General features: G+C 35.0%; 1 protein-coding gene and 1 long non-coding RNA gene across 3 annotated transcripts in view; one reads left to right on the top strand and one right to left on the bottom strand.

The window, feature by feature from the left end:
* The window catches only part of fut8a (fucosyltransferase 8a (alpha (1,6) fucosyltransferase)), a 174,856-nt gene that overhangs the window by 25,151 nt on the left and 121,991 nt on the right, over positions 1-27,714 (bottom strand). For both annotated transcript variants that reach the window (XM_087289657.1, NM_001361235.2), the window contains 3 exon segments: positions 12,939-13,057; positions 7,022-7,184; positions 3,144-3,258 (listed from right to left, as the gene is read on the bottom strand). In XM_087289657.1, coding sequence (XP_087145783.1) covers positions 3,144-3,258; positions 7,022-7,184; positions 12,939-13,057 — 397 coding nt within the window.
* LOC148679561 (uncharacterized) lies at positions 23,909-25,788 on the top strand. Its single transcript, XR_015945089.1, has 4 exons — positions 23,909-24,008; positions 24,559-24,747; positions 25,011-25,168; positions 25,681-25,788. It is a non-coding gene; the product is annotated as an uncharacterized LOC148679561 (long non-coding RNA).

Below are 27,714 nucleotides of genomic sequence, written 5' to 3'. Positions count from 1 at the left end.
CCTCCTCTTAGTTGATATATTATATGAGAGACTTGCTTTGTTTACCAAATAAGTGGATCTAATCTGATTTGCATTGTAAACATTAAATAAAAATGGCATTAAATAAAAAATACATTACATGTCAGCAACCAAGGCTATTTTTATGGCAAGAACTTTTCAATAATAAATATACAATAAAAAAATCGACATACCAATAAATAGATAAATTAAATAAGACTTTTAAAGCTAATACATAATAAAAATTCTAAAATATTTCCTCCCTTTGTCACTTTGCTAAAAATGTTTATTTGATAAAGAAGCCTTCTGGAATCATTAAAAACTGGACAATCCAGGAAAATGTGTTTTACTGTGAGGAATTGCACAGTACAAACATTGATATAAAAGCAAAAAACGTTATTCTTGTATGTCCAATATGACATCTGGTAATCTGGACATCTGGTCTTTAAATGTCTTAAAATTCTGTTTAATTTCAGGTTGTATTTCAAACAGTATATTATTTTTTACATAAAATAAAAAAAATTAAAAAGGTTTTTTTTTTCCCCCCATATATTAAGTTTTTAGATATGACACTCTCAAAATCAGAGCAGATTTTGTCTGGGCCTACATACGGGTAACACTTGTGTGCAATACAGGACATGTAGTTAACTTTATAGTTTATATTTTTACTAACATGAACAAACAATGAACGGTGTTACCAATGCGTTATGCTTGTTTGATTCCCAGTCCCAGCAGGAATTGAAGATAGGGCGAGTGAAGAAAACAAACTCTTTCCATCTTCGATACCCAGCTGAGGTGCCCCTGAGCAAGGCACCTAACCCCTAATTTCTCCCCGGGTGCTGGAAGCAATAGCTGCCCCAGTGTATGCTGTGTGTTTGTGCTTTAACTTCATGGTCAAAATGTGTGGGTAATACCATACTTGACAAAAGCTCACTTCACTTCACTTTGCTTCGCTTCACTTCACTTCAGAAGCTAAAGTTATCAATTTTGTGCTTGTCATGATCACCAGGGACCCAGGCTTGCAGATTGCTGGTATAAACATGCACCTTCACCCAAACTACATTTCTGTCACTTTATGAACTACATATCCCGTTGTGCACCTTGCACACGCCTGTTCTGGAATCACTGTTGATTCCATACACACAGCTGGAAGCTGATCTAAGACTGATTACATAGACTATTTAGACTGCTTATGTTGACAAACACATTGCAGAGCCTTGTTTTCTTGTCTTGCCATGTCTTACTGTGTTCTTTGATCCCTTGTCTTGTTTTCTTGTTAATGTTGTTTTGCTGCCTGTACTGACCACTCGCCTGTTTCTGACTACACTTCTGGATTGCCTTAATGCTACTGTTTGTACCTGTTGACCGCTGTCTGTCTGACCAATCTCTATTTAATAAAGCTGCACATCTCACTCCATTGTCAGTTAACTGCCTTCTTATTGTTTTACTGTAAAAGTGTTTTTGACTCTTAACGTGCTAGTAGGTCCTTTTATGAATCATCAAAGAGTCTTCTGTAATTAAAATTCCCATTGGTTCAATTAAAATTTTCTATTTTTGGGAAGATTGACCCCTTTAAATGTCTGACACTCCTCCGGGAGCCTTTATTAGATTTCGAATGCATACATTTTAATAAAAGACAATAATACTTGATTTGATTTTCATTTTGTAATGAATCAGGTCAGACATTTTATTCATACCAAAAAAATTCTCTGTCTACTATTTTTATAATTTTCACATGAAGATATACATTTTTATCAATGCCCAACTTTATGGAAAAGTGGTTTAGTTGTTTAGGTTAGAGCTAAACTCTGCAGGACAGTAGTCCACCAGGAGTGAGTTTCGACACCGCTGCGTTACGTATTAGAGTAGTAAAACATTGAAAATTCACTGAATATGCAAATTATATAAATGTAAACAGATTCAGTTTTTTTCAGTGTTTTCAAATTCAGTGTTTTCCCATAGAAATCTATTTATAAGAAAATGGCTATTGCAATACACTCATAATTACAGCATTGTTTGCCTAAAGCTGCATATAAAACTATTTTAAAAACCTTCGTTTGAGAGGTGATCTGCATATGTGGCTCAAAATGAATTGAAAATTGACAGGTATATGTACTCAAGTTCTGTGGAGGTTTTGCTCTCCAGGTGTCTAGATTAAGGCAAACTTTTTGATGATAGAGTTGTCATTAATGTCATCAAAGACTAAAGTCAAACTACTGAAAATGTCATCGTATATTTTTCTGCCAAAGTGCACATACGTCGATTGTCTAATTTAAATTATATTATAGGGCGACGCAGTGGTGGAGTGGGTAGCACGTTCGCCTCACAGCAAGAAGGTCGATGTGTTGCAGGTTCAAGCCTCGGCTCTGTGTGGAGTTTGCATGTTCTCCCTGCGTTCGTGTGGGTTTCCGATGGGTGCTCCTGTTTCCCCCACTGTCCAAAGACATGCGGTACAGGTGAATTGGGTAGGCTAAATTGTCCGTAGTGTGTGTGTGGATGAGTGTGTGTGGATGTTTCCCAGAGATGGGTTGTGGCTGGAAGGGCATCCGCTGTTTAAAAACTTGCTGGAGAAGTTGGTGGTTCATTCTGCTGTGGCGTACCCGGGTTAATAAAGAGACTAAGCCGATAAAATAATGAATGAATGAATGAAATTGTATTATAAGTCTATAGTAAGTACATCTGTATATTATGTATTTTATTGTAAAACCTTAGAAGTTATAAATAGACCTTATTCGTATCCATAATACTAGCTCTATCTGTATATTGTAACATACTATATTTATTATTTGGACTTTGAGTGGTTCACTTCTTGGTTCTGGCAGCATTTGAACATGGGGTTTGAATGAACCGCGTTGTCTCCATCTTTAATACCCTGTCTCAAAAAAGTGCACTTAGATGAGTTTAAAGCAGAGGACCAATTTTGAGCATAGGCAAAACCTTTTTTGACTTTAGTTCACTTATTCTTGCTGCAAATACTGCTATTTGGACTCTGGTTAGATGATAGATGCATTTCGTTATCCAATACTCTACATGTGTAATTACAATAAAGTTGAATCTAATTGAATCTGAAAATTCCTGTACATCTGGACCTTCTTAAAGACAGAAATAAAAAGAGAAAATTACTGAGCAAGTATGATTTACAGTACCTGTAGATACATAATTCTGTTCTGTACGAGGTCAGAGAGTTCGTTAGCTTCCTTCTCTCTCCAATCTCCAGCCCCATCCGCCTGGCTCAGATGATAAAGGTCTGTCATGACTGACCTACAGATCACATAAAAAAAAAACATTGTAAAACAAAATTCAGAACAACCATATCACAGTGTTTCTGCTAATTAAACCCATTTATTATGGCTAATTACACAGCATTTTGTAACAAAATATTGAATTAGCTTTATAGTCACAAACTGAAGTTGGCTTGGCCCATGCATTGCTAATCATACACAACGCAATTACCACCGTTCTGGTAATGACTTTTATTTTTTAGCGGCTGTTCGTCATTAAAAGGGTGCCTTTTTTCTGAAGTGTGAGCGAACACACTGATCTAAACATGCACACCCATTAAACCCCAGTAATGCTATTACTGCCACATGAGATTACAGCTGTTTAAAAGAGATTACAGATGGAGTTTTTTTTCTTCTGTTTATCAAAATGTAGCACATGATTAGGACAAGTGAAAGTGGAGCTTGTGCAAAATAAATTATGTAAAGTGTGCATCCATGAGTACCTTCTACTATGCCGGCATTCAAAAGTGTTCAACAGTTATTCATCTTTTCTCATGTACAATAAAATGTTTTGATGTCTCTGCTGATTAAATAAAGACTGTAGTTAATTCATCCTTTTTCATTTAATTATATTCTATTTTAAGTCTGTTGAGTTATTAGTGTAATGAAGATGTAAATGAGAGCTTTAGAGCAGTGGTCCACAACCCCCGTGGATTAACTGGTACTGTGCAGCAGAAAAAAAATCATTAATTATTTAGATAAGTGTTATCTATTATTTGAGTGAGCCATCTTTTACTTTGAAAAATCTTTTATTTTGAAAAATGACCATATTCTCTTGGTTATTGAGTGCCAAAATTTAACCTACAAGCTAGCAAACTGAGTAATAAACAGACGTCTTTGGAAAGTTTCTTTGCAAAGGGGAAAAGGCCCAGTGAAGGACCCACAAACTGCCAGAGGTATGGATCCGCAACCCATTTGTCAATAAATCAGGTGAATCCAGCATGTCTGTGTAAGAAGATCAACTGGTGGAGATATGGCAAGTTTGTTATTTCAAATGGAGGTGTGGGGCTTGTGCATGCATATTGGGAGTAAATCACTCAAGTCTTCCAGGTCTACACAGTTAAAAACATCTTCAGTATGCTGCGAGCGCACCACAAGTGAGGTGACAAGAACTGACCAATCAGCATATTTTGTATGGAATATACACATTTTGGTCATTACCTTAGACAAACACAGCAGCGTTTTAAAATTTTGTCCATAAATAAAACTTGTCAGAGTTGCAGCAATGTTTTGTCAGCTCTTCATCCTCTGAGAAAAACAGAATTTCTTCTGTCTCTGTATCCGATGCAGTCTGTAATCATGATGACATACTGGACCAGGTTCAATACATAGTAGTCAAACTAAGGTATTGCCAATACTACTGTGACGGTTGGTTTTAGGGTTGGGGGAGATGTACAGTACACAATCGTTCATTATGTAGTGGACCCGGTCCAGTATGTCATCAAGCTGCAGGCTGCAGCGAGGACTGGTGTTTCTCAATATGCGTTCTTCAGCATTCTTGCATCCTCATGTTCTGTGTAACGTCATCATCAACCAAAGTTTAATTGCATAACTGAAGACCGCAAGAATGGAGGATGGGTGAAAGTTCGCGGATGTGTGTTTGGTAGAGGATGTCCCAGAAATCATTGCGACGGGATAAAGGAGGTGGGATTTTATATACATTTATTACTAAAGTTCAGAGATAAAGCGTATTTATCTCAGGAGTTTCCCTAACGTAGATGGTAAAAGTAAACATTGACGTGAACATGTTAAATGTTGATTTATTTATATTGTGCAACATATATTTGTAAGGCTTTTGTGCATGTTATATATTAAAAAGGGGAAAAAACAATAAATCGTTGTATGAATGCTGAAACCTTTAAATAATTTACTCTTAAAAATATGTGAAAGTCACGTGACCATCAGGAAGAACGCAGCATCTCATTTCTCAGATGATGTGTTCTGTGTTCTCGCCGTCTCCCGAGTTAGTTCTTCATAGGTAACCTGGCAAAACCGGTCTCCACGAGAACGCAAGTCAATTCTCAGCACTCTTGGAATTCGAAACAGCCACTGTCTCGAAAAAAACGTTGCTGGTCGCCTAGCAATCTATGCACACTTACCTCCCAAAGGTTGGGGACCACTACTCTAAAGGGACTGGCCAATCATTTCAAATGTATACTAGCTGGATGTTTAGGCAATGACATCTCCGTATTTATTACAGCAGCTGTTGTGTTTGATGTTTATTGGATTCCATAATTAACAGCTAGAGTGGTTCAGAGTGGGAAATTGATCTAATTATTTCATTGAGCTTATTAATAGACAAAATGCTGTATTTGTCTGTATAGGTTTATACAAATGTTAACCCAAAAAGGAATAATAATGTACTAAAAATAAGTTCTACAGGGGACTATAAATACAACATGTACATTGTTTTATCGAAAGCTTAAGGCATGTAAAGAAAACACTAAAAGAAAAATTTAAAGGACAATCTTACATTTTTCACCAAGATTTGATTAAATGATGTGAAGTGTGCATGCATGAGTACCAAGTATTCTTCTACTATGCCCGGACTTAAAAGTATTAAACAGTTATCTGTTCATTTGTACAGTAAAATGTTTTGACGTCTCAGCTAATTAAAACAAGGATGAAAAGCAGCTGTAGTTAATTCATCTTTTTTCATTTAATTATATTCTATTTCAAGTCATTTGAGTTATTGGGGTAATGAAGATGTAAATGAGAGACTGGCCAATCATTTCAGATGTATACTAACTGAATGTTTAGGCAATGACATCTCCATATTTTTTTTTACAGCAGCTGTTGTGTTTGATGTTTATTTAATTCCATAATTAACAGCCAGAGTGGTTCAGAGTGGGAAATTGATCCAATTATTTACTTATTAAGTATTTATGAGTGGACAAAATGCTCCATATGTTTATAAAAATCTGGACTTCAGAAAGGAAAAATATATTCCTAAAAATCAATCCCACATGATGACTATAAATACAAAATGTAAGCACTTATACTGAAAGCTTAGGGCATGTAAAGGACATACTAGGAATGTTTAAAAGGGCATTCTTAATTTTTTTTTAGCAAGATTTTATTCATTTGATGAAAAGTGATTTTAAAGACATGTACAATGTCAAACATTTCTTGTTCTAAATAATGCAGTAAGAAAAGCTTCTTTCACCACCAAATCACCATATTAGGATTGCTAATTAATTACATAACACTGAAAACTGGAGATATTATGTCGAAATTTTTGCATCATAGCACCAGGAATATTCATGTAAAAACTAAACTTATAACCAAACACTGTATTGGACAAGGGTGGCACGATGGCTCAGTGGTTATCACTGTCGCCTTACAGCAAAAAGGTCGCTGGTTCGAGTCCCGGCTAGGTCAGTTGGCATTTTTTGTGTGGAGTTTGCATGTTCTCCCTGTGTTGGTGTGGGTTTCCTCTGGGTGCTTTGATTTTCCCCACAGTCCAAAGACATGCACTATAGGTCAATTAGATTAGCTAAATTGGCTGTAGTGTATGAGTGGGTGTGAATGTGATATGGGTGTATGAGTGTTTCCCAGTACTGGGTTGCAGCTGGAAGGGCATCTGCTGCATAAAACCTAAGCCTGAAAAGTTGGCGGTTCATTCTTCTATGGCGACCTCTAATGAATAAGGAAGTAAGTCAAAGGAAAATGAATGACTGTCTTGGACAAAATGTCTATATGAGTGAATTGCTTATGTATACACAGTGTGTTGTGTGTGTAACCTCTGCTGATGTCCCAGGTCCTGCATGAGTGTGTCGACATGTTTATGCATTGCTCCAGTCTCCATCAGCGGCAGTTTCTTCACTTCGCTGCGCACAAAATACCACAGTTCCCTCACACCATTCTCCACCTTCCTCCTTAACTCTTCATGATCCTTTCCTGGGCCTGCACACATGCATAATACAAACATTCAAGAGTTATTTCAGAGATGATGATCCCTAACAATGTGAAAGTTGGTTAGTTAACACTTTATTTGACGCCAGAGGCAACTAAATTCATGATGCATAAAAGTAGCCTATAGTACAATTTACAAATATACATACAAATACATACATATATTTACACACATAGGCACATATATAAACCTCTGCATAGATATGCATACACAAATACATACAGTATATAACAAAACGTAAACATGTACGTTTTACCAACTAATAAAGGTAAGAGGCAAACATAAAACAATTGAATTAGCATCAGTTTATGTCCTGCCTACTGCCATTGGCTGTTAACTTCATCAACCTTTTTCACTTGTCATCAGATAGACAATGTATCTTCTTTTTTCCCCAATGATTATTGTTTTTGTTGTTCTTTTTTTCCTAAGTGGAGTAAAAAAAATGTAAAACAAAACTGTTAAAAGGTTTGGGGTCAGTAAGTCAGTAAAAAAATAAAATTGAGTTCAACAAGCATGCACTTACTTCAACTAGTGACAGTAAACACTTTTATAATACACTATTATTTGAACATTCTGTTAATTAAAAGTGTTTGAAAACAATTATCATGCTTTTTACAAAATATAAAGTATAAACAGGATTCCAGCATTGATGAAATTAAAGTAGAGGTGTTGAATAAAATATACTACAAGTTTTTTAAATAAAAGAACAATTAAAATATATAATAATTAATAATTTATATACACACACACACACACACACACACACACACACACACACACACACACACACACACATGTATATATATATATATATATATATATATATATATATATATATATAAATTTTAATAATGATATATTTAAAAAAAAAAAAGTCCACTCAAATAATGTGCCGATATGATATTTCTATGTAGTATACGTGTTCCTGCTGCTCACAATACTGCTACTGTGCAGTCATGGTAACACTGGTAAAATTGCGCCCCTTTACTGTCAGTAAATTTGGCTGTTTTATTGGCATTTGTTTTTTTATTAATATAAAATTAAAAATTCGTACAAAATTATATTATTTGCAAAAAATAACAACTATTTGTAACAAAACGGGGCATCGCGATGGTGCAGTGGGTAGCACGATCGCCTCACAGCAAGAATGTCGCTAGTTCAATCCTCAGCTGGGTCAGTTGGCATTTCTGTGTAGAGTTTGCATGTTCTCCCCATGTTAACATGGATCTACAGGTGCTCCAGTTTCCTCCACAGTCTAAAGACATGCGCTATAGGTGAATTGAATGGACTAAATTGGCCGTAGTGTCTGTGTGTGTGTGTGAATGCAAGAGTGTATGGGTGTTTCCAAGTGTTAGGTTGCGGCTGAAAGGGCATTCGCTGCATAAAACAGATGCTGGATAAGTTGACTGTTTATTTCGCTGTGGTGACCTCAGATTAATAAAGAGACTAAGCCAATAGGAACATAACTTTTATTTAGAATTTTTTATTTTTTTGGGGCCAAGTGCTTGAAACATTTTTCTGTTTTGGCCCAGAATCTTCTTTTCAGTGCAGCCCTAGTTTTCATTGATATACTGTAGTAGTTTTTTTTTTTTTTTTGATTGACTGATTATGTTCACCTGTGTCTGGTTTGGTTTGTCATTAGTTTGGTTGAGTTTGGTTCCTCTTTGTCCTGTATTGTATTGACATGAGATTCAGATTCTCTTGGTCAAAATGAACACGCTTTAAATGAATAAGAAACTAATTTCATTTAGCTAATGACTATTACAGTATTGAACGTTTTTTTTTACCTAAAATTTGACACAAGTTTGAATTTGGTTATATTCAGATTGATGTTTTTTTACATTTGAAAAAAAAATAGATTCACAATAATTTATATTTTTGAAAATCATTCATTCATTCATTTATTTTCTTGTCGGCTTAGTCCCTTTGTCCCTTTATCGCCACAGCGGAGCAAAGCGCCAACTTATCCAGCAGGTTTTTACACAGCGGATGCCCTTTTAGCCACAACCCATCCCTGGGAAACATCCACACACACACACTCATAAACTACGGGCATTTTAGTGTACCCAATTCACCTGTACCGCATGTCTTTGGACTGTGGGGAAAACTGGAACACCCAGAGGAAACCCACGCAAATGCAGGAAGAACATGCAAACTCCACACAGAAACACCAACTGAGCCAAGGCTCGAACCAGCGACCCAGCAACCTTCTTGCTGTGAGACCACAGCACTACCTACTGCACCACTGCTTCTCCCTTTTTGAAATGCATTCATTCGTTAATTTTCTTTTTGTCTTAGTCCCTTACTCCACCCAGAGAAAACCCACAAGCACACAGGGAGAACATGCAAACTCCACACAGAAATGCCAACTGACCCAGCCGGGACTCAAACCAAAGACACCTTGCCATGAGGTGACATTGCTAACCACTGAGCTAACGTGCCATACTTTTTGAAATTCAATTTATTCCTATTTGTTTTAAAACTTTTTCTATTCAGTTTGCTGAAAAAGTGTTTAGCAGGTTCACATTAAAATAATAAAAAAGTACTAAACAAAAATATACAACATTAGCTTGACTGAACTATTTCAGTTAGAAAATAAAGGGTCATTTTTGACTGCCATGCAAACAGAGCCAGAGGGTTAAAAAACTCATTTCAGCACAGCTGGAGACAGAACAAACAGCATTCAAGGAACTGTATTCATTCAGTACAGCAGGTATCGCATACATCACTAAATTATTGATGCGTCCTGCTGATCATATAAAAGTATGTGCGAGTTCCTGTAGTTTGTGTGTCTTATGTATGTGCGTAACAGGGAGAACAAAGATGTGCCTGGGATTAAAAAGCAGTGTCATTCAATAAGGGTATCAGCAGCCGTAAGACAATCCAGCACACTGCTGTGATCCTCTGTGTATAATGTTCCTCTAGTGTCTTCTCTCAAAAGATCATTCACTGCAATACTATTAGAGCTGCTGACCTAGAAACCACTCATAGAGGTTTGTGTGTGCGTGTGTTCAGGGTTATTATAGAGGACTCAGGACAGGGTTAAATCTTAATAGCATCGTAAATGAACCAGCATTTCTGGATCTTCTGCTGGAACATATACAGTATTAAACATAAGTTAAATAATATATATATGAAATGAAAAATATATAATGACATTTCTTTTTAAGTGTATCTTAAGAGTCTAATGATTTTTCGAGGCCACTGTATATATGTGTGTGTCAGTGAAGACAGAAGGCAAAGGGTGGCTGGAGGACGATTTATCCAGGCTCCCTGTTGTGATGCGAACGTCCTTCACTGCACACACACACACACACACACACACACACACGCACGCACGCACGCACGCACGCACAAACACACACACACACACACACACGCACACACTTTTCATCCATATTAAAATGTTCTTATTAATTTGACACGTTTCATACTTCCTTCACTCAGAATTAACAGCAATCTGAAGATGATCTGTCAGTGCTCACACACTGCCACACACTCAAATGTGTGTGTGAGTGTATGTGTGGTTTTTACTTTAATTTCAGGATAGCCAGAGGTTTATTAAATCTGACAAAACCTCCCTTTGGGCATGTTTAGAAACATGCCCAAAGGGATAAAAAGCTAAATATGGAAAAGGTTTCTTCAAGAATTGTGGTTTGGACTGGATGAGTTATTGGTTTTATATTTGAACAAATAAAATTAAAATATATTTTCTAATAGTAAAAATAAATAATAAAAGTAAATATATTTAATAATATTAAATAATAAATAATTCAGTTATATTTTTTAAGTTACTCAATTTTATTATTATAATTATAAATAATTTATAATAATAATAATAATAATTATTATTATTATTAGTATTATTATCATCATTTTGATCATCATCAACATTATTATCACTATTATATTTTTATTATTACAAAACAATTATTATTATTATTATTATTATTATTATTACTATTATATTCATTTATTCATTCATTCATATTCTTTTTGTCTTAGTCCCTTTATTAATCAGGGGTCACCACAGCGGAATGAACCACCAACTTATCCAGCACATGTTTTAAGAAGCGGATGCCCTTACCATCACTGGGAAAATTATAATTATAATTATTATTACTATAATAATAATAATAATAATTATTATTATTATTATTATTATTATTATTATTATTATTATTATTATTACAATTATTATTATTATTATTAAAATAACTGTTATTGTTTTTTAAATATTATTATAACTATAATTATTATTACTATGAGTTGTTATTATTATTAATATTATTTTAAAACTATTATTATCTTATTAACTATTTTTAACCATTATTATTATTATTTTTAATTATTAATATTTTTAATTATTATTATTAAAGTTGTTATCATTATTACAAGTTATTATTATAAAAGTTTTTATTATTATTAATATATTACAAGTTATTATTGCCTTAACATCTGTAGCCATGAAGTCAATCGAAAGACTAGTGCTGGCATATCTGAAGGACATCACTGGACCCTTGCTGGACCCCCTACAGTTTGCCTATAGAGCAAACCGGTCTGTGGATGATGCAGTCAACATGGGACTGCATTATACCCTACAACATCTGGACAAACCAGGGAACTACGCAAGGATTCTCTTCGTGGACTTCAGTTTTGCCTTTAACACCATTGTTCCATCACTGCTCAAATACAAACTGACCCAGCTCCCTTTGCCTAGCTCTGTCTGTCAATGGATCACCAGCTTTCTGACAGACAACAGCTAGTCAGAATGGGCAAAATCACATCCGACAGCCGCACCATCAGCACTGGTGCCCCCCAGGGATGTGTTCTCTCCCCACTGCTCTTCTCCCTGTACACCAAAGACTGCACCGCAAAAAAACCCTCCATCAAACTCATTAAGTTTTACCCTGAGAAAGGCAGTGTGCCGAATAATCGGGTAATCACCCATAGAATGTAAGAAAAAAAAAAAATGACAAAGAAATTACTTGAGTGCGAATCATTACCTTTTTTGAATAATAAGAGTATTATTATTATAACTACTACAACAATTATTATTATTATTGTTATTATCAATGATGTTGTTGTTATTATTATTATTATTATTGGGCGATGCAGTGGCGCAGTAGGTAGTGCTGTCGTCTCATAGCAAGAAGGTCGCTGGTTTGAGCCTCTTCTGGGTCAGTTGGTGTTTCTGTGTGAAGTTTGCATGTTCTCCCTGCGTTCGCGTGGGTTTCCTCCGGGTGCTCCGTTTTCCCCCACAGTCAAAAGACATTCAGTACAGGTGAATTGGGTAGGCTAAAATTGTCTGTAGTGTATGAGTGTGAATGAGTGTTTGTGGATGTTTCCCAGAGATGGGTTGCGGCTGGAAGGGCATCTGCTGCGTAAAAACGTGGTGGATAAATTGGCTGTTCATTCCGCCGTGGCGACCCCGGATTAATAAAGGGACTAAGCCGTCAAGAGAATGAATGAATGATTATTATTTTTATTATTACTATTATTACTAAAACCATTATTATTACTATTACTACAATTATTATTATTATCATTATTATTTTTAGTAGTAGTATACATTCTTTTTCTACCTTTTCACTTAAAACATTAAAATTCATTTTTTTTTCAGATTTATTTATCAATATACAACACAAATTCCCTATTGTTTAGTTAGTTTTATATCCCAATTTCACAACAACAAAACTCTACAATGTCCCTTCAGTTAGATAAATATGTATCAATTTACATACCATCAGCAGGGAGACTGCGATAAGAGTTGATCTTCTCCTTAGCTCTTATCAGCTGTTCTTCAAGGTTACGTAATTTACCCACAGCTCCCGGACCACCATCGGCTTGACCATCAGGTAACCTGGAGGACAGAGAGAGGGACACATTAGCACAACCCTTGCCAGAAAATATGACATGTTCATACAACCCGCGTTAACGCTCGTGCGCAATTTTACCAGTGTGAGTGAGAGTGAACGAGTGGCCTATTGGGTCAAGGTGAATTGTGGCTGGCTAATTTCCCAGGGGTCTTTGCTCCTTGCTTCCAGTGCCAATTTAATGCAATGATCAGTTGCGGCAGGCACTGCGGGCAATTCTATGGTGGCAGGGGCTATACATCAAACACAGGCACACAAACAGTTGACCGAAGCCTGCCCAGAGTGCGCTCTTGACGTCCCACACACACATTTCCATCTTATAAATTTCATTACTGACGAACATCCCAGGACCTGAACCTCCATCATTCCCTAGCACTCCTTCAGTCAAATGCAGTTCATTTATGAGATGACTACCTTTAGTGTGCTCCAGATCCAGCAGATTCTGTCTTTTATAGCTGCTTGCTTTCATATAAAGTTAATTATAATTTCCATACACCAGGGGGAACAGAGTAACATTACCTAAAGGCCAGCAGATGTTACTCTTCATTTGGTACTAGCTGAATGACTACAGAAAATACAAGGAGTTTTACTGTTCTATTTATCTAGCTTCTAGTGGACAAGATCTCTCCTTCATACATGAACACTGTTCTGCTTATTAGTGGATTAATGAGGCCTACGATTGCCGTTCCATACAAAAGAAATAAAAAAGAAAAGACCCCAAAGTACCCCCAAACCTCCAAAGTACACACACACACACACACACACACACACACACACAAAAACATATTCATTTATTAACAATAGTCAGTATCCAAATTCTCTATTTAATTGGTTAAAATATATTTAAAAGTTATCCATCTTTAAAAAAAAAAAACATAAATAAATTAAATAATTGTGTTTTGAAAGTTGGTGGATTTAAAACATTTCAATCCCCTACTAAAAATATACATAATTTAAAAGCTGAATATAAACCCAAATGAGTAAAAGATATTAAATATATACTGTATATGGAGACACGAGGAGAAGGAACTGAACTATTGAATTGTATAAAAGCCTTATTTAATAATGACAGCTTCAAGACGCCTCTTTCATCATCCTGCTAATGTAGGTGTTGGGATTGATATTAATTACAGCTAATATTATTTTACACTAATTTACACTGACAAGGAGCAGATTTGTTTTCTAACTGCTGGGAGATTTCAGCTGTTGTCTGGTCTTTTCATGTTTTGTTTACAAATCATTTCTTCATGTTTTCAATACATTTTTGTTTTATGTATGCATTACAACAGCACCTTTAGAAATATGAAATATATTCGAAGACATTCGTAGCAAAACGAGATATATTCATTTTGAGAAATGTTGGCTATTTGAAATTATCATTTAAAACATCAACAGTCAAGTTAAGTCACAATGTTTATATATTAAACTATTACTTGAGCTCAGTGAAGGCTAGACACAATATATTTTTAAATCCAGGATATTTTTATTTAACTTTATGTCCATATATAGCTCATAAATAAGTCAAAAACCAAGCCAAAATGCAACATATTTATCTTAACATTGTCAAACATCTTAAATTGGTTAAAAAAACAATACATCATTAGTATATGGAATAGTATATACAAAGTTTGATTAATCACAACATGATTCTGAGTCAGATTTGGCCAGAACGTGCACAACATAACATAACATAACATAACATAACTTTTTTTTTTTTTTTTTGCAAAACTCTATACTGTATATCCACCTTAGGCTATATTCTACTACTCTAATACCATTCAGAGAAGCTAGTGAATCAATGGTTTGTTTGATAAGTAAGATTAAGTTAGGTAGATAAATGACTAGCTTGTTGCAGAAAGAGTGGAGGTGTCACCGACTCGGTCCCAGTCATTCCCCTCGCTGACCAGCAGAGGTCACCATCACCGGACTATTGACATTACGTCATCCACTTACACTGATTGCCGACACACCTGAAGCGCATCCAGTAATCACTCTCCACACACTTATAAGCAGCACACACACACAGCCTCATTGCGAAGTCTTGTTCTGCCCCGGCTAACACTACTGAGCGTTCCCATCCTTGCCTGCTTTCCCATTGTGATCCTACTTCGTTTACTGACCCAGTCTAGCCTGCTGCCTACCTTGTACTTCAGCCTGAATCCCGACTTTGATCCTAGCCACCAGCCTTTGAACTCTAGCTAGTGGTGGGCAAAGCGAGGCTTCGTGAAACACTGAAACTATCGAAGCAAATGTGTCGAAGCTTCGAAACGTTTCGAAACATCACTCTACGGTGACACCTAGTGGTCATCTTATCTGTATTTCACTGAAACAGCTTCAGCAAAGAACAGTTGAGCAAATTGATGTAGCAAACCCCACTTTTTAGCCTTGAATCATCAGATGGTTTAGTCGAGCGGTTAGAGTACGTGACTATCATGCGGGAATAATGGGTTCGAATCCAGACTGGCACAAGTGTGTTGAAATGCTTTACTACCAGTTGGTAACGCTTTGTTATTGTATCGTTTTGTTCAACATTGCTCTGACATACGAATAAACATTTGTAAATAAATTTGTATTTTGTTCATATAACAGGGTTGTTACTAGATCAGATACAGTTGTGGCCAGAAGTTAACAATAATTATTTATATTATTAATTAAATTTCCCATTGTATTTTATTAACGTCTATCCAAAACCTAAACCCATCACAGTACTGTAAAAATATGAATTATTGTTTTACAGTGTTACAAAAATGATGCTAAATTGATGGTGTATCCGCAGCTGTATCCTATCTAGGCTACACCATAAAACAGTAACATGATTAAAATACATAAAATCATGATTTTGGAGTATTTGTAATAGTCGAGAGTCGAACCCAAAATAAATTTGAAATACAATATCATAGTGCACACGCACGGTCCACTAGGCCATACAAGACGGAGACTTATTAAAGATCATGCCAGTGAAATGCAGATTCTCCGGGTCTTGAAACGCCTCTGAAATGATCGATGCTTTGAATCGCTTTTGTCACGTGACCAAGTGTTTCGAAACACTTTAGTCACGTGACCTGGGTGTTTCGGATCATGCTTCGGTACAGTGTTTCGAAACACTTGCGCTTCGGGATCTCGACACTGTGTCGAAACGTCAGTTTCACGTCAGCCATCCCTAACTCTAGCTTGCTTACCGACTCTGATACTAGCAGCCTGCCTCTTACCCATGCCTGCATACTCATTCCTGATACTCATCGTGGTACTCATCACCTGCCGCCAGCCCAACGAATACATACTACTGTGTTTGATGTGAGTTTGCGCACGCACAACATCTGTGTGCTATTGTTTATTAAACTGTGTTTAATAAAACCATTGCAAATTGATCCCTCTGTGTCAGCCACTTCGTTACAAATGCTTTGATTTAAATTTATTTTGAATTCATGACATTTTTCAAACTGTGGCTGAAAACTGAAATGCTGTAAACAAATAATAAATAAAAAAAACGACAAAAGTAATTAAATACTGTAAATATATGAGAAAACGCATGTAAACCAATATACAGTCAAATCTTTTGGGAGTATGGCACATAGCCACTATTGACCTCCTCCATCCATGCTGTCACAGAACAACACAGACCTTCCACCATTTTCAATGTTTGCAGACTGATTGGTAAATGAAGATTTGTGTGAGAGTGTCAAACCGGTGCTTCAGTGAATTCATACTGATCTTGGTAGTTTCTAATTGTTAGGAATAGATGGTTTCTGTTTGGTTACCATAGCTAAAACAATTAGAGTTTTGGAAAATGGTGGGAAAAATGTGTCAATCCAATGAGAGGGTTTACACATTTGCAAGACCTGTCTTTTGCTCTGCTGGGATAGTGATAATGAAAATGAAGTTGAATCTCGTTTCGGTAACACTTTAGAATAACTATCCGTTATAACTAGTTAATAGACGATTAATAAACTGTTAGTTAACAAGTTATAAATGACTTGTTAAACAAAAGTTAATAGTTTGTTAATTATTTACAACTGTGCCTTATAGATGGGCAATGGATAACTTACAAGCCGTTAGTTGACAAGTTGTAAATGACTTCTTAACTGTATTTTAATGATTTAAAACTATACCTAATAAATTTTTAAGAGATCATGAACAAGCTGTTAGTAAATTACTTAATAAAGACTTGTTAAGTATCAGTTATGGTGTGTATATGTTATTGGGACGTTATTCTAAAGTTGCAGCTATTTTTCATTTATTAACTGTTAGTTAATGAGGAATAGTTGCAACTTTAGAATAACGTCCCAATAACATGCTTAAGCTAATAACTAACACTTAACTATTATATTTACTCACACTTTACAGACGAGAGTTGTTCATCGTTTGTTAACCATCTACTAATACCAATGAATCCTTGTAGAACAGCAAATGGATGGAAAAAAGTTCAAGCTACAGAAATTTGATGTAATATTTAAAATATAAAATGTTTGATTCTAAACCTTGTTCCACTTATAGGCTTTTCTGTGTGCTGTGTTTTACCAAAGAAACTCCACAGATGAAATGTTAAAAGTTGTCTTTAATGTATAGAAACACACATACTGAACCATGACATGGCAGTACAGCAGTATGCAAGAATACAAACCCATGAAGTGCTAAACATGAAAACAAAATAAATAAAAATTTAAAATTACACCAGTGGTCTAATAAAAAAGTTTCACTGGTGTTATTATAGGGTGAACAACTGATCTGTAAAGTGTGAGTAAATATAATAGTTAAGTGTTAGTTATTAGCTTAAGCATGTTATTGGGGTGTTATTCTAAAGTTGCAACTATTCCTCATTTACTAACAGTTAATAAATGAAGAATAGCTGCAACTTTAGAATAACGTCCCAATAACATATATACACTATTAACTGATACTTAACAAGCCTTTATTAAGTTATTTACTAACAGCTTGTTCATGATCTATTACTAATTTATTAGGTATAGTTATAAATAATTAAAATACAGTTAAGAAGTCATTTACAACTTGTCAACTAACGGCTTGTGAGTTATCTATTAGCCATCTATAAGGTACAGTTGTAAATAATTAACAAACTATTAACTTTTGTTTAACAAGTCATTTATAACTTGTTAACTAACAGTTTATTAATCGTCTATTAACTAGTTATAACGGATAGTTATTCTAAAGTGTTACCCTAGTTTCTTTAACCAGGTCAAAGCAAACAAGAAAAACTGTATTACATCAACAAAGTCAGGTGAAACTAGAACTTGACAAACAAAGGAGGAATTTAACACGTCAGATGACCAGCACAGTAAGCTGCATATAATTTGCAATGTTTTTTTGTTTGTGTGTTTATATTACAGTATGTTTTGTTTCATTCTGATGTATGGAAATTACTTTGTGTGTGACTGATAATGGTTACAATTTCCTTATGCAATGTGTGACGTCAAACCTTGGAGGCTCCTCTTAAACTAAAATCCTATTTTTTTTTCAGTTCTATACACAATTGTATTCTGTTAGCTAGACAAAAGCAGTACAGTAACCATTGTCAATAAAGGACTGGGATAAGACTGTAAGGTGGACATGTGGGATATTTTAGTGGTTCTTTGCCATAGTGACAAAACATCTAAACATTTTGACTTGCAGTGCTTACACAATGCTAAAGGGACAAAGCATTTGGGGGGCTCTGACTGTTTAAATGAGAAGGAAATTTAGTTTTGACACAGAAGTGAACTGTTTTGGGAACGGTACGAGCTGTTGCAGGTGAACTATGATGTTGTGCTGAACCATCCACATTACTTTGGCAAAAGGACCAAGAGTGTTGAAAATGTCTGTTTAAAGAAATAATCCAAAGCAATTGAGAAGAATATTTGCCATTTTTGTGGCAATGACTTTTTATATGGGGACAGAATTTAGTTTTGATGCATGAGTCAACTGTTTTTGGAAAGATATGAGTTTTTGCAAGTGAGCTATAGTGTTGTGCTAAACTGTAACACAGTTTTGCCAAATGATCTTAGAATTTTGAGAATGTAATTTCTGTTTCAAGAAATGCACCAAACGAATGGAGAAAAACTGTAATATAAAAATTATTCATAAAATCACTTTGCCTTTCCTGTAATATTTATTTTCATAGATAATGTAATAAAAAAAAGAAGTTGTTCAACACTTTTGTACTTTTATATGAGAACAATTGTGTACCTCAATTTCAGTTGTACCATAAAAGGCACAGAACAGTATCATAAGAGCCCTTTTCTGTACCATAAAAGGTACAATTTTTACAAAGGTACAAAATTGTTCCCCAAGGAACATTATTTGTACCACCGTGTGTTTTTTTTTCTGAGAGTGCATTATACACCAGTAAAGTACAAAAGGAAACTTCAGAGACAGCTTTTGTATTTTTTTCTGAGTGTATGTATATAGATAGATAGATAGATAGATAGATAGATAGATAGATAGATAGATAGATAGATAGATAGATAGATAGATAGATAGATAGATAGATAGACAGACAGACACAGACAGATAGATAGATAGATAGATAGATAGATAGATAGATAGATAGATAGATAGATAGATAGATAGATAGATAGACAGACAGACAGACAGACAGACAGACAGACAGACAGACAGACAGGCAGACAGGCAGGCAGACAGACAGACAGACAGACAGACATACAGATAGACGGATGACAGACAGATAGATAGACAGATGATAGACAGACAGACAGACAGACAGACAGACAGACAGACAGACAGACAGACAGACAGACAGATAGATAGATAGATAGATAGATAGATAGATAGATAGATAGATAGATAGATAGATAGATAGATAGATAGATAGATAGATAGATAGATAGATAGATAGATAGATAGACAGATGATAGATAGATAGACAGACAGACAGACAGATAGCTAGATAGATAGACAGATGATAGATAGATAGACAGACAGACAGACAGACAGATAGATAGATAGACAGACAGATAGACAGACAGACAGACAGACAGACAGACAGATAGATAGATAGACAGACAGACAGACAGACACAGATAGATAGACAGATGATAGACAGACAGACAGACAGACAGACAGACAGACAGACAGACAGACAGACAGACAGACAGACAGATAGATAGATAGATAGATAGATAGATAGATAGATAGATAGATAGATAGATAGATAGATAGATAGATAGATAGATAGATAGATAGATAGATAGATCCATGCTATTCCAGACATTCCCGTTTTAAAAGTGAATCTGTATTTGTTTCAATAAATTGTGTGACTGCACATGCGCTCTGGTTTGTACATGAAATCATTTTCTTTCAGCAGCAAAAAAATGACAAGCAAAACAAAAAGAGTCTGAAGTGGCTGTGCAGGACATGAAAAATAGAAGTAAAGCTGGCATGTTACAAAGTGGCTGCGCATTTAACGTAGACAGCTCACTTAACTATAATAGAAACAAAGTGGTTTTGTCGCATATTGACGTTTGGCGTACATACGCTGTCTTAGTGGACATGTTTTTTAGGCTTACAATAAAGAAGGGGGATAATATCGCAGAGCTGGTCCTCCTCTTTTTCATGCACAGCTCTGCGTCCTTGCAGTGGGTTTGTAGAGGAAATCTGAGCTGTATTCGAAATGTGTTTGACGTGAATAGAAAGCATTGTGAAAAACCACCTCACCTGAAAAAGAGAGAGAGACACACAGCGATAGGGAGAAAGAGAGGGAGAAAAAAATGAGGATAGGCCTCCAGAAGTCTTATCTGAGGAGAGACTGATGGAAATGTATTTATGGGAAGGCGTGCGTAGGGTTTTGAAATGGTAAACAAGGCATTCCTATTTCACCTGGATGCAAATGGTCATATGGATGCCTGTCAATGGGAAAACAGAGACGGAAACTGAGAATGAGGAGAGATGCTGCAACGTCAAAAATTGCAACGTCAAACATTTATGCCATTCTTGGCTGGTCAAGGATGAAATGAGAAGAGAGTGAGAAAGAAAATCAGCAGGATGAGGTTTGTGTGTGAGAGAGTGGGTCTGTGGGTTAAATAAACGATCGTGAGAAAGATGCAAACTTTAGAGTTTGGTTAAGCTTTTATTTTTTTTTTATTACTTAATTTTTATAGAGAATTTTTTAAAATTTAACAACAGAACATTTTACATTTAAAAATATAAAATGTTACCGTATTGCACATGAAATAATAAACAAACATAGATATTTACATTAGAAGTCGCATACCCTTTTGTTGTCTATTGAAAGGAATGTGTCAATAGAGCTGCTATTTTAGTACTGGGTAGCACTTTGAAATTAATGCAGGACCAAGGTGTAGTGGAGGACTGGCCATCCAGAGCCAGAGATACACTGTCACTGGGGTGGTACTTTTTCAAAAGGTACACTTTTATACTTAAAGTGTCCATATTCGTACCTCAAAAGTGTTAGTACCTACAACAGCACCTATATTAATACATATTTTGAGAGGAACACTTTTGTACTTTTAAGGTACCAATATGTACCCTTGAGTTATTAATATGGCCCTTTTAGTTACAAATATGTACCTTTTGTAAAGGTACCACCCCAGGGACAGGGGGTGTCATTCTTATACCAGTATCTGGTAATACTCTTCTTGCTTGCCACACTTAATATATTTATAAGGTAAACATCCTCCTTTACTACCACCTCTTCATAGATTCCATTTTATGTTTGTACTATAGTTAAAGTAAGAATTATTAGCCGCCCTTTGAATTGTTTTTTCTTCTTTGAATATTTCCCAAATTATGTATAACAGAGGAAGGACATTTTACCAGTATGTCTGATAATATTCTTTCTTCAGAAGAAAGTCTTATTTGTTTAAAAAATTTTTAAAAACCCTTTTAAGGTCAAAATTATTTGCTCATTTAAGCTGTATTTTTTGATAGTTTACAGAACAAACCATCGTTATACTATAACTTGCCTAATTGCCCTAAACTTGCCTAATGAACCTAGTTAAGCCTTTAAATGTCACTTTAAGCTGTATAGAAGTGTCTTGAAAAAGATTATTTACTGTCACCATGGCAAAGATAAAATAATCAGTTACTACAAATGAGTTATCAAAACTATTGTTTAGAAATGTGTTGAAAAAAATCTTCTCTCCATTAAACAGTAATTGGGGAAAAAAATAAACAGGGGGGCTAACAATTCACGGGGTTTGATTATTCTGACTTCAACTGTAAAGGACAATTTTGTTAAATGATATTCCAATTCGATTTCTTTGCCTAAATCATGCTTTACTTAAGTTTGCATTTTAAAATATTATTATGATTTGTTTTTAATCTTAATAATGTTGTCATTTTTATTATAATATGTAGACTTATGCTGAGTTCAGACTGCGCAATTTTCAAATTAGTCACGTCATAGATGTTTTCACACTGCATGACTATCTGGGTAGCATTTCATCGCTGCTTTGTTTACACTGCAAGATGGATCAGCAACAGAGGGTTTCACACTGCATGACTTTAAAATAGGAAGAATAGCTGCACTGTAAAAACGCCAACTTTCAAAAAGTCCTCTGAACAAAGATTAATAAGTTAACTGAATTTAAATATTTTCATTTGAAATGCTGACAAATAATAGTTAGTTTGTTCAACAAATATGGTGCTTCAATGTGAAAAACTTAAAATATTTCGTTGAACTAATACAAAATTCTTAGTTTTGCGTTGAAAATTCTTCTTGTTGGCGCATGCGCCTTATAAGCTTCTGGCGCAAGCGCAATTTACTATATAGCTCACTGCAGGGGGTACCTGACACGTGCGCGCGACAAAACGAACCATCTTTCTTTCTGCGGAGCTACGTGTCAATCGTTTTCATAATCGATTGTATATAATTGTATACATGTTTTTGTGCGATGTGCTACCCATCTGGCTGCCCGATCTATTTTACCAGTGTATTAATGATGTGAGAGACCGTGATAGAGCGGTTAAGAGTAGTGGTGGGCAAAGCGAGGCTTCTTGAAACACTGAAACAGTCGAAGCAAATGTGTCGAAGCTTCGAAACGTTTCGAAACCTCACTCTACAGTGACATTTAGTGGTCATTTTTTATATATATTGCACTGAAACAGCTTCAGCAAAGAACGATTGAACAAATTGAGGGATTAAACCCCACTTTGTGAAAGTGGAATCCTTCAAGTAACATAGTACAGTGGTTAAGGTGTCAGACATCCATGCAGGAGTAGTAGGTTTCGAAGCCAGTCAGTAGCAGTTGTTTTAAAATGCTTTAATACCAGTTGGTAATGCTTTGCTCTTGTATCGTTTTGTTTCAACATTGGTCTGATATCCGAATAAACAATTTGTGAATAAATATGTCTTGTTTTTGTCTTAAAACAGGGTTGTTGCTAGATCAAAAACGGTGGCCTGAAGTTATCAAGAATTATTTATATTATTCATTAAATTTCCCATTTATTGTATTTTATTAATGTCTACCCAAACCCTAAACCCAACCTGTAAAAATATTTATTATTGTTTTACAATGTTACAAAAATGATGCTAAATTGATGGCGTAACTGTAGCTGTATCCTATTTAGGCTACACAAAACAGAAACATGATTAAAATACATAAAACCATGATTTCGAAGTCGGGATTCGAACCCAAAACATCATGCTAAGCATAGAATCAATAAGCAAACCCACACTGCTCTGAGCCATTTGAGACAGGGATAATTTGGAGACCTTGGCAGTCAAATTAGGATTCACCAGGTCTCGAAACGTTTCTAAGCTGATCGATGCTTTGAATCGCTTTAGTCACGTGACTAGGTGTTTCGAAACACTTTAGTCACGTGACTTGGGTGCTTCGGATCATGCTTCGGTGCAGTGATTCGAAACACTTGCGCTTCGGGATCTCGACACTGTGTCAAAACATCAGTTTCACGTCAGCCATCCCTAGTTAAGAGCAGGCCAACGACGTTTCTGCTAAATCATAGGTATGTATGTCTTTTTTTGTTGTCATCTAACGTTATATTATTTGATATGTTGGCTTTGATGTGCGCGTGTATCCTAATACGGAACTATTTGTTATAATTTAGCCGTGAGTTACTTGTTTCGTGCACTTGGTTTTGGCTATTTACATCAATAAAAGTTTAGAGTGAATGTATTTGAAACAAATAGCGATTTCAATCGAGTCATTTGCTTTAATAACTCACGATTAATACAATGAGAATCATATAACATACCAGATCAGGTATCCAAGTCAAATATAACATTATGTCCTGTTTATCTAGATTGCTGTCAGCATTGCGCACATCATAACCTTTTTTCCCTTCGAACCAGAGCCAGTGGAACAAACGGTGACGTGTTTAACTGTGTAATTTGTGTGAAAATCGTGTGATTTTCATGTAATTCATTGCTTGATTTGTTAGCTCGACTAAATGTCTATCATATTCAGACCAACTTGCTTTAACAGTCAGCTAGCTTTTATTTACATAAAAAATATAAAGGGCTAAATATATATTTTTCTTTCTTTTTGCTCAAAAGGACTGAAATATTGACAATGACATAATTCAATGCAAGATTTCCTTGAGGAGGTGAGATTTGCTATCATCAGTGAAATTTGACGGTCATTCACCAGCAGATGCAAGAAACCTTTTCTCTTTGCCCAAAAGAAGTTGTTGAGATTTAGCCAGGAAGAAATTAGAGAGAGATAACCTGGACTTTAAGGAAGAGGTAAGTCACTATATTGCAATTGCTTTGGTTTCATTCAAGGTAGTAATGATAATGCTAAAAATAACAAACAACATTATTATTATAGGTAATTCAAAATACATCTGTATTCAGCATTTGAACATTTAAATATTTACATTTACATATATATATATATATATATATATATATATATATATATATATATATATATATATATATATATATATATATATATATATATAATGTGTAAATATTAATATGTATGTTTTTTTTGTATATTGTAGATCTGCACAGAGTTTTCTCAGATCTGTAATGTAGATCTCCTGAGACAGTTAATCAAGTGACTTGATAAATATACAGCACCTCTCCTGAAACTCTACAGAAAAGAAGGGATTCAATGGGTCCAGAGATGGATACAACTTTAAACAAGATGGATGAGCAGGTACTCATTAAGATTTTTTTTTTCTTATACACCCGTCTGATGTTTTTAACATGTGCAACATATTTTGTCCTGTCAAGAATTTCATGCTCAGGTAATACAGTCTAATAAAACGTAATTGCAACAATTTAATTGTCCAGCCCTTTTGCATTAATTTTAATTGTGTCAAGTTGTGTTTTGATTGTGAGATGGAAGTAAGATAAATAACAGATGTTTCACTTGTTTTGAGTGACCATTTCAAATGAATACATTCAAAGAGGAAAATAGAAAATAATAGCTGTAGTTTTTAACTCAAAGTAATTGTCACATGAAACTAAACATTTTTCTAAATTTGCCAACACAACCATTATCAAATTCCATTGTATGGAAACCACAAAATTCTTTTTTAAAAATAAAGCCATGTGTTTTTTCAACAGCATGAATAAAATACTATGCTCATTTAAATGTACTAAGTACATTTTTACTTACAAAACAATAAGATTGTAAAACACCCTTTGTAAATGACTTTTCTTTAGGTCACTGATATTGTCACCGATCGAGAAAGAGCAGCTCTTGAGGGATTGCCAATTTTTCTTCGTAAAAATTCTGCTTGCTTTCTCAAGATATGTCTGGTAAGTTACCCATTTTTCATACCCTATTCTACATTTATTAGTCTGCTTGGTAACACTTATAATAGCTGCACGCTATAAAAAATTTATTTAGTATTAGCGAATAGTTAATTTATTTTCTGTTAAGCATAACTCTACATGAAGTGCTCAATGATTGTATTTTTTTTAACTTTAATGATTCATTTGTATTACTAATTTAAGTATTGCATTATTTACAAACCAGTTATTTAAGAATAGTTGGTGTTTTTAAGATCATTCAGAATGCTTAAGTACACGATTAATAAACTATTCAAATTAACATTTAAATATCCTAATATTAAGGTATGTAATAATAGTTACTTTGTATGTTAGTATATGCTTTATGAGCTTAACTTCATCCAGTTGTGACCTAATCTAAAGTGAGGACTATTTATGCTTTATAAATCCCTTATGAAGGACAATTAAAGGCTCAGTTATATTCTAAACAGGACAATAAACAACTTTCACAATTGAAACTGTATCAAATAAAAGTAAATCTTTGCAATTTTATGTAAAATAAAAGTTAAAAAATTTGCTAAATATTAAAAAGTTGTCAATGTATTGTTCAATTATTATATATTATAGACTATTCAAAGTGTTACTGTTTGTATGTACGAAAGTATTACATGTTTGTATTTTCTTTGCATAATAGTAATAACATTAATAAGTAGTAATTAATATTACACATCAATTAATTTTCCCATTACTTAATCTCCTATAAGGACACGGATCTTGAAGACCACAGCACCAGAGATTAAAGGATTGGAATCTTCACTGTGGTGGAAGATGATGATGGCACTTCTGCATCCCTGCAATATGTGATGAACCTCGCTAAAATCTTGGAGGAGGCCATAGTACTTCAGGATATCACACATCTGCCTGCAGCCTTCGCTTACTTGTTCAGCCTCTTGTATAGACTGAATATGGAACACCCAAAAGAACTCAAATATACTTTTTAAGTGATTCAGCATGTTTTATGGAGGTTGGTGGCACATGATCTGCGAGAGTTCAGTTCATTCATTCATTCATTTTCTTTTCGGCTTAGTCCCTTTATTAATCTGGGGTCGCCACAGCGCAATGAACTTGTTTTACGCAGCGTATGCCCTTCCGGCTGCAACCCATCTCTGGAAAACATCCATACACACTCATTCACACATACACTACGGACAATTTTAGCCTACCCAATTCACCTGTGCCACACGTCTTTGGACTGTGGGGGAAACCGGAGAACCCAAAGGAAACCCACGTGAACGCAGGGAGAACATTCAAACTCCACACAGTAACGGCAACTGACCCGTGACCACTTCCTAATGTGCCACTGTTTCAATGTTTTGAGGTCTGTTTTTGGACTTTATGTACTTTGTTGACAAAAGTGCTGTACACTTTAAAGACTGTATGAATGGAGTGGCTTTTAGGGTTTACTCTGATTAGATGATTGCATATTCACCTGGTTTGAGTGTTTAGACACACTAATAGCTTGGTTTTAGTAAGGTTGCCAGTTATTTTATGTCAATCTTTTCAAATCTGGAAACATTCAGTACTAGTTGTGTACAAACTAGCCCAATGCTGAACACGGCTAATGTCAAATGCTGATTTTGTATGCAAATGTTTTGGATTGTGATTTGAACACAGTTAAAAATAAAAAAAAGTGAATTGACTATTCTTGTGTATTTAATTTGAATCCTAAAAATTAATAGTAAATGCATAATGAATCAGTTTGTTTTATTTTGTTCAGTAAACTAAAAAAATCTTGTTGGGTAAACATAATCATTTTTGTTCAGTAAACAAAAGATCTTGTTGAATAAACGTGAAAATTTTTGTTCAGCAAACAAAAGATCTTGTTGAGTAAACATGATAATATTTGTTCAGCAAACAAAAATATCTTGTTGGGTGAACATGACATTTTTTGTTCAGCAAACAAAA

Source organism: Danio rerio, chromosome 17, assembly GCF_052040795.2.
Source record: "Danio rerio strain M-AB ecotype USA chromosome 17, GRCz13ab, whole genome shotgun sequence".
NCBI lineage: Eukaryota > Metazoa > Chordata > Actinopteri > Cypriniformes > Danionidae > Danio > Danio rerio.
The sequence above is the reverse complement of the archived record's forward strand: the minus strand, read 5'-3'. Positions and strand labels throughout refer to the sequence as shown.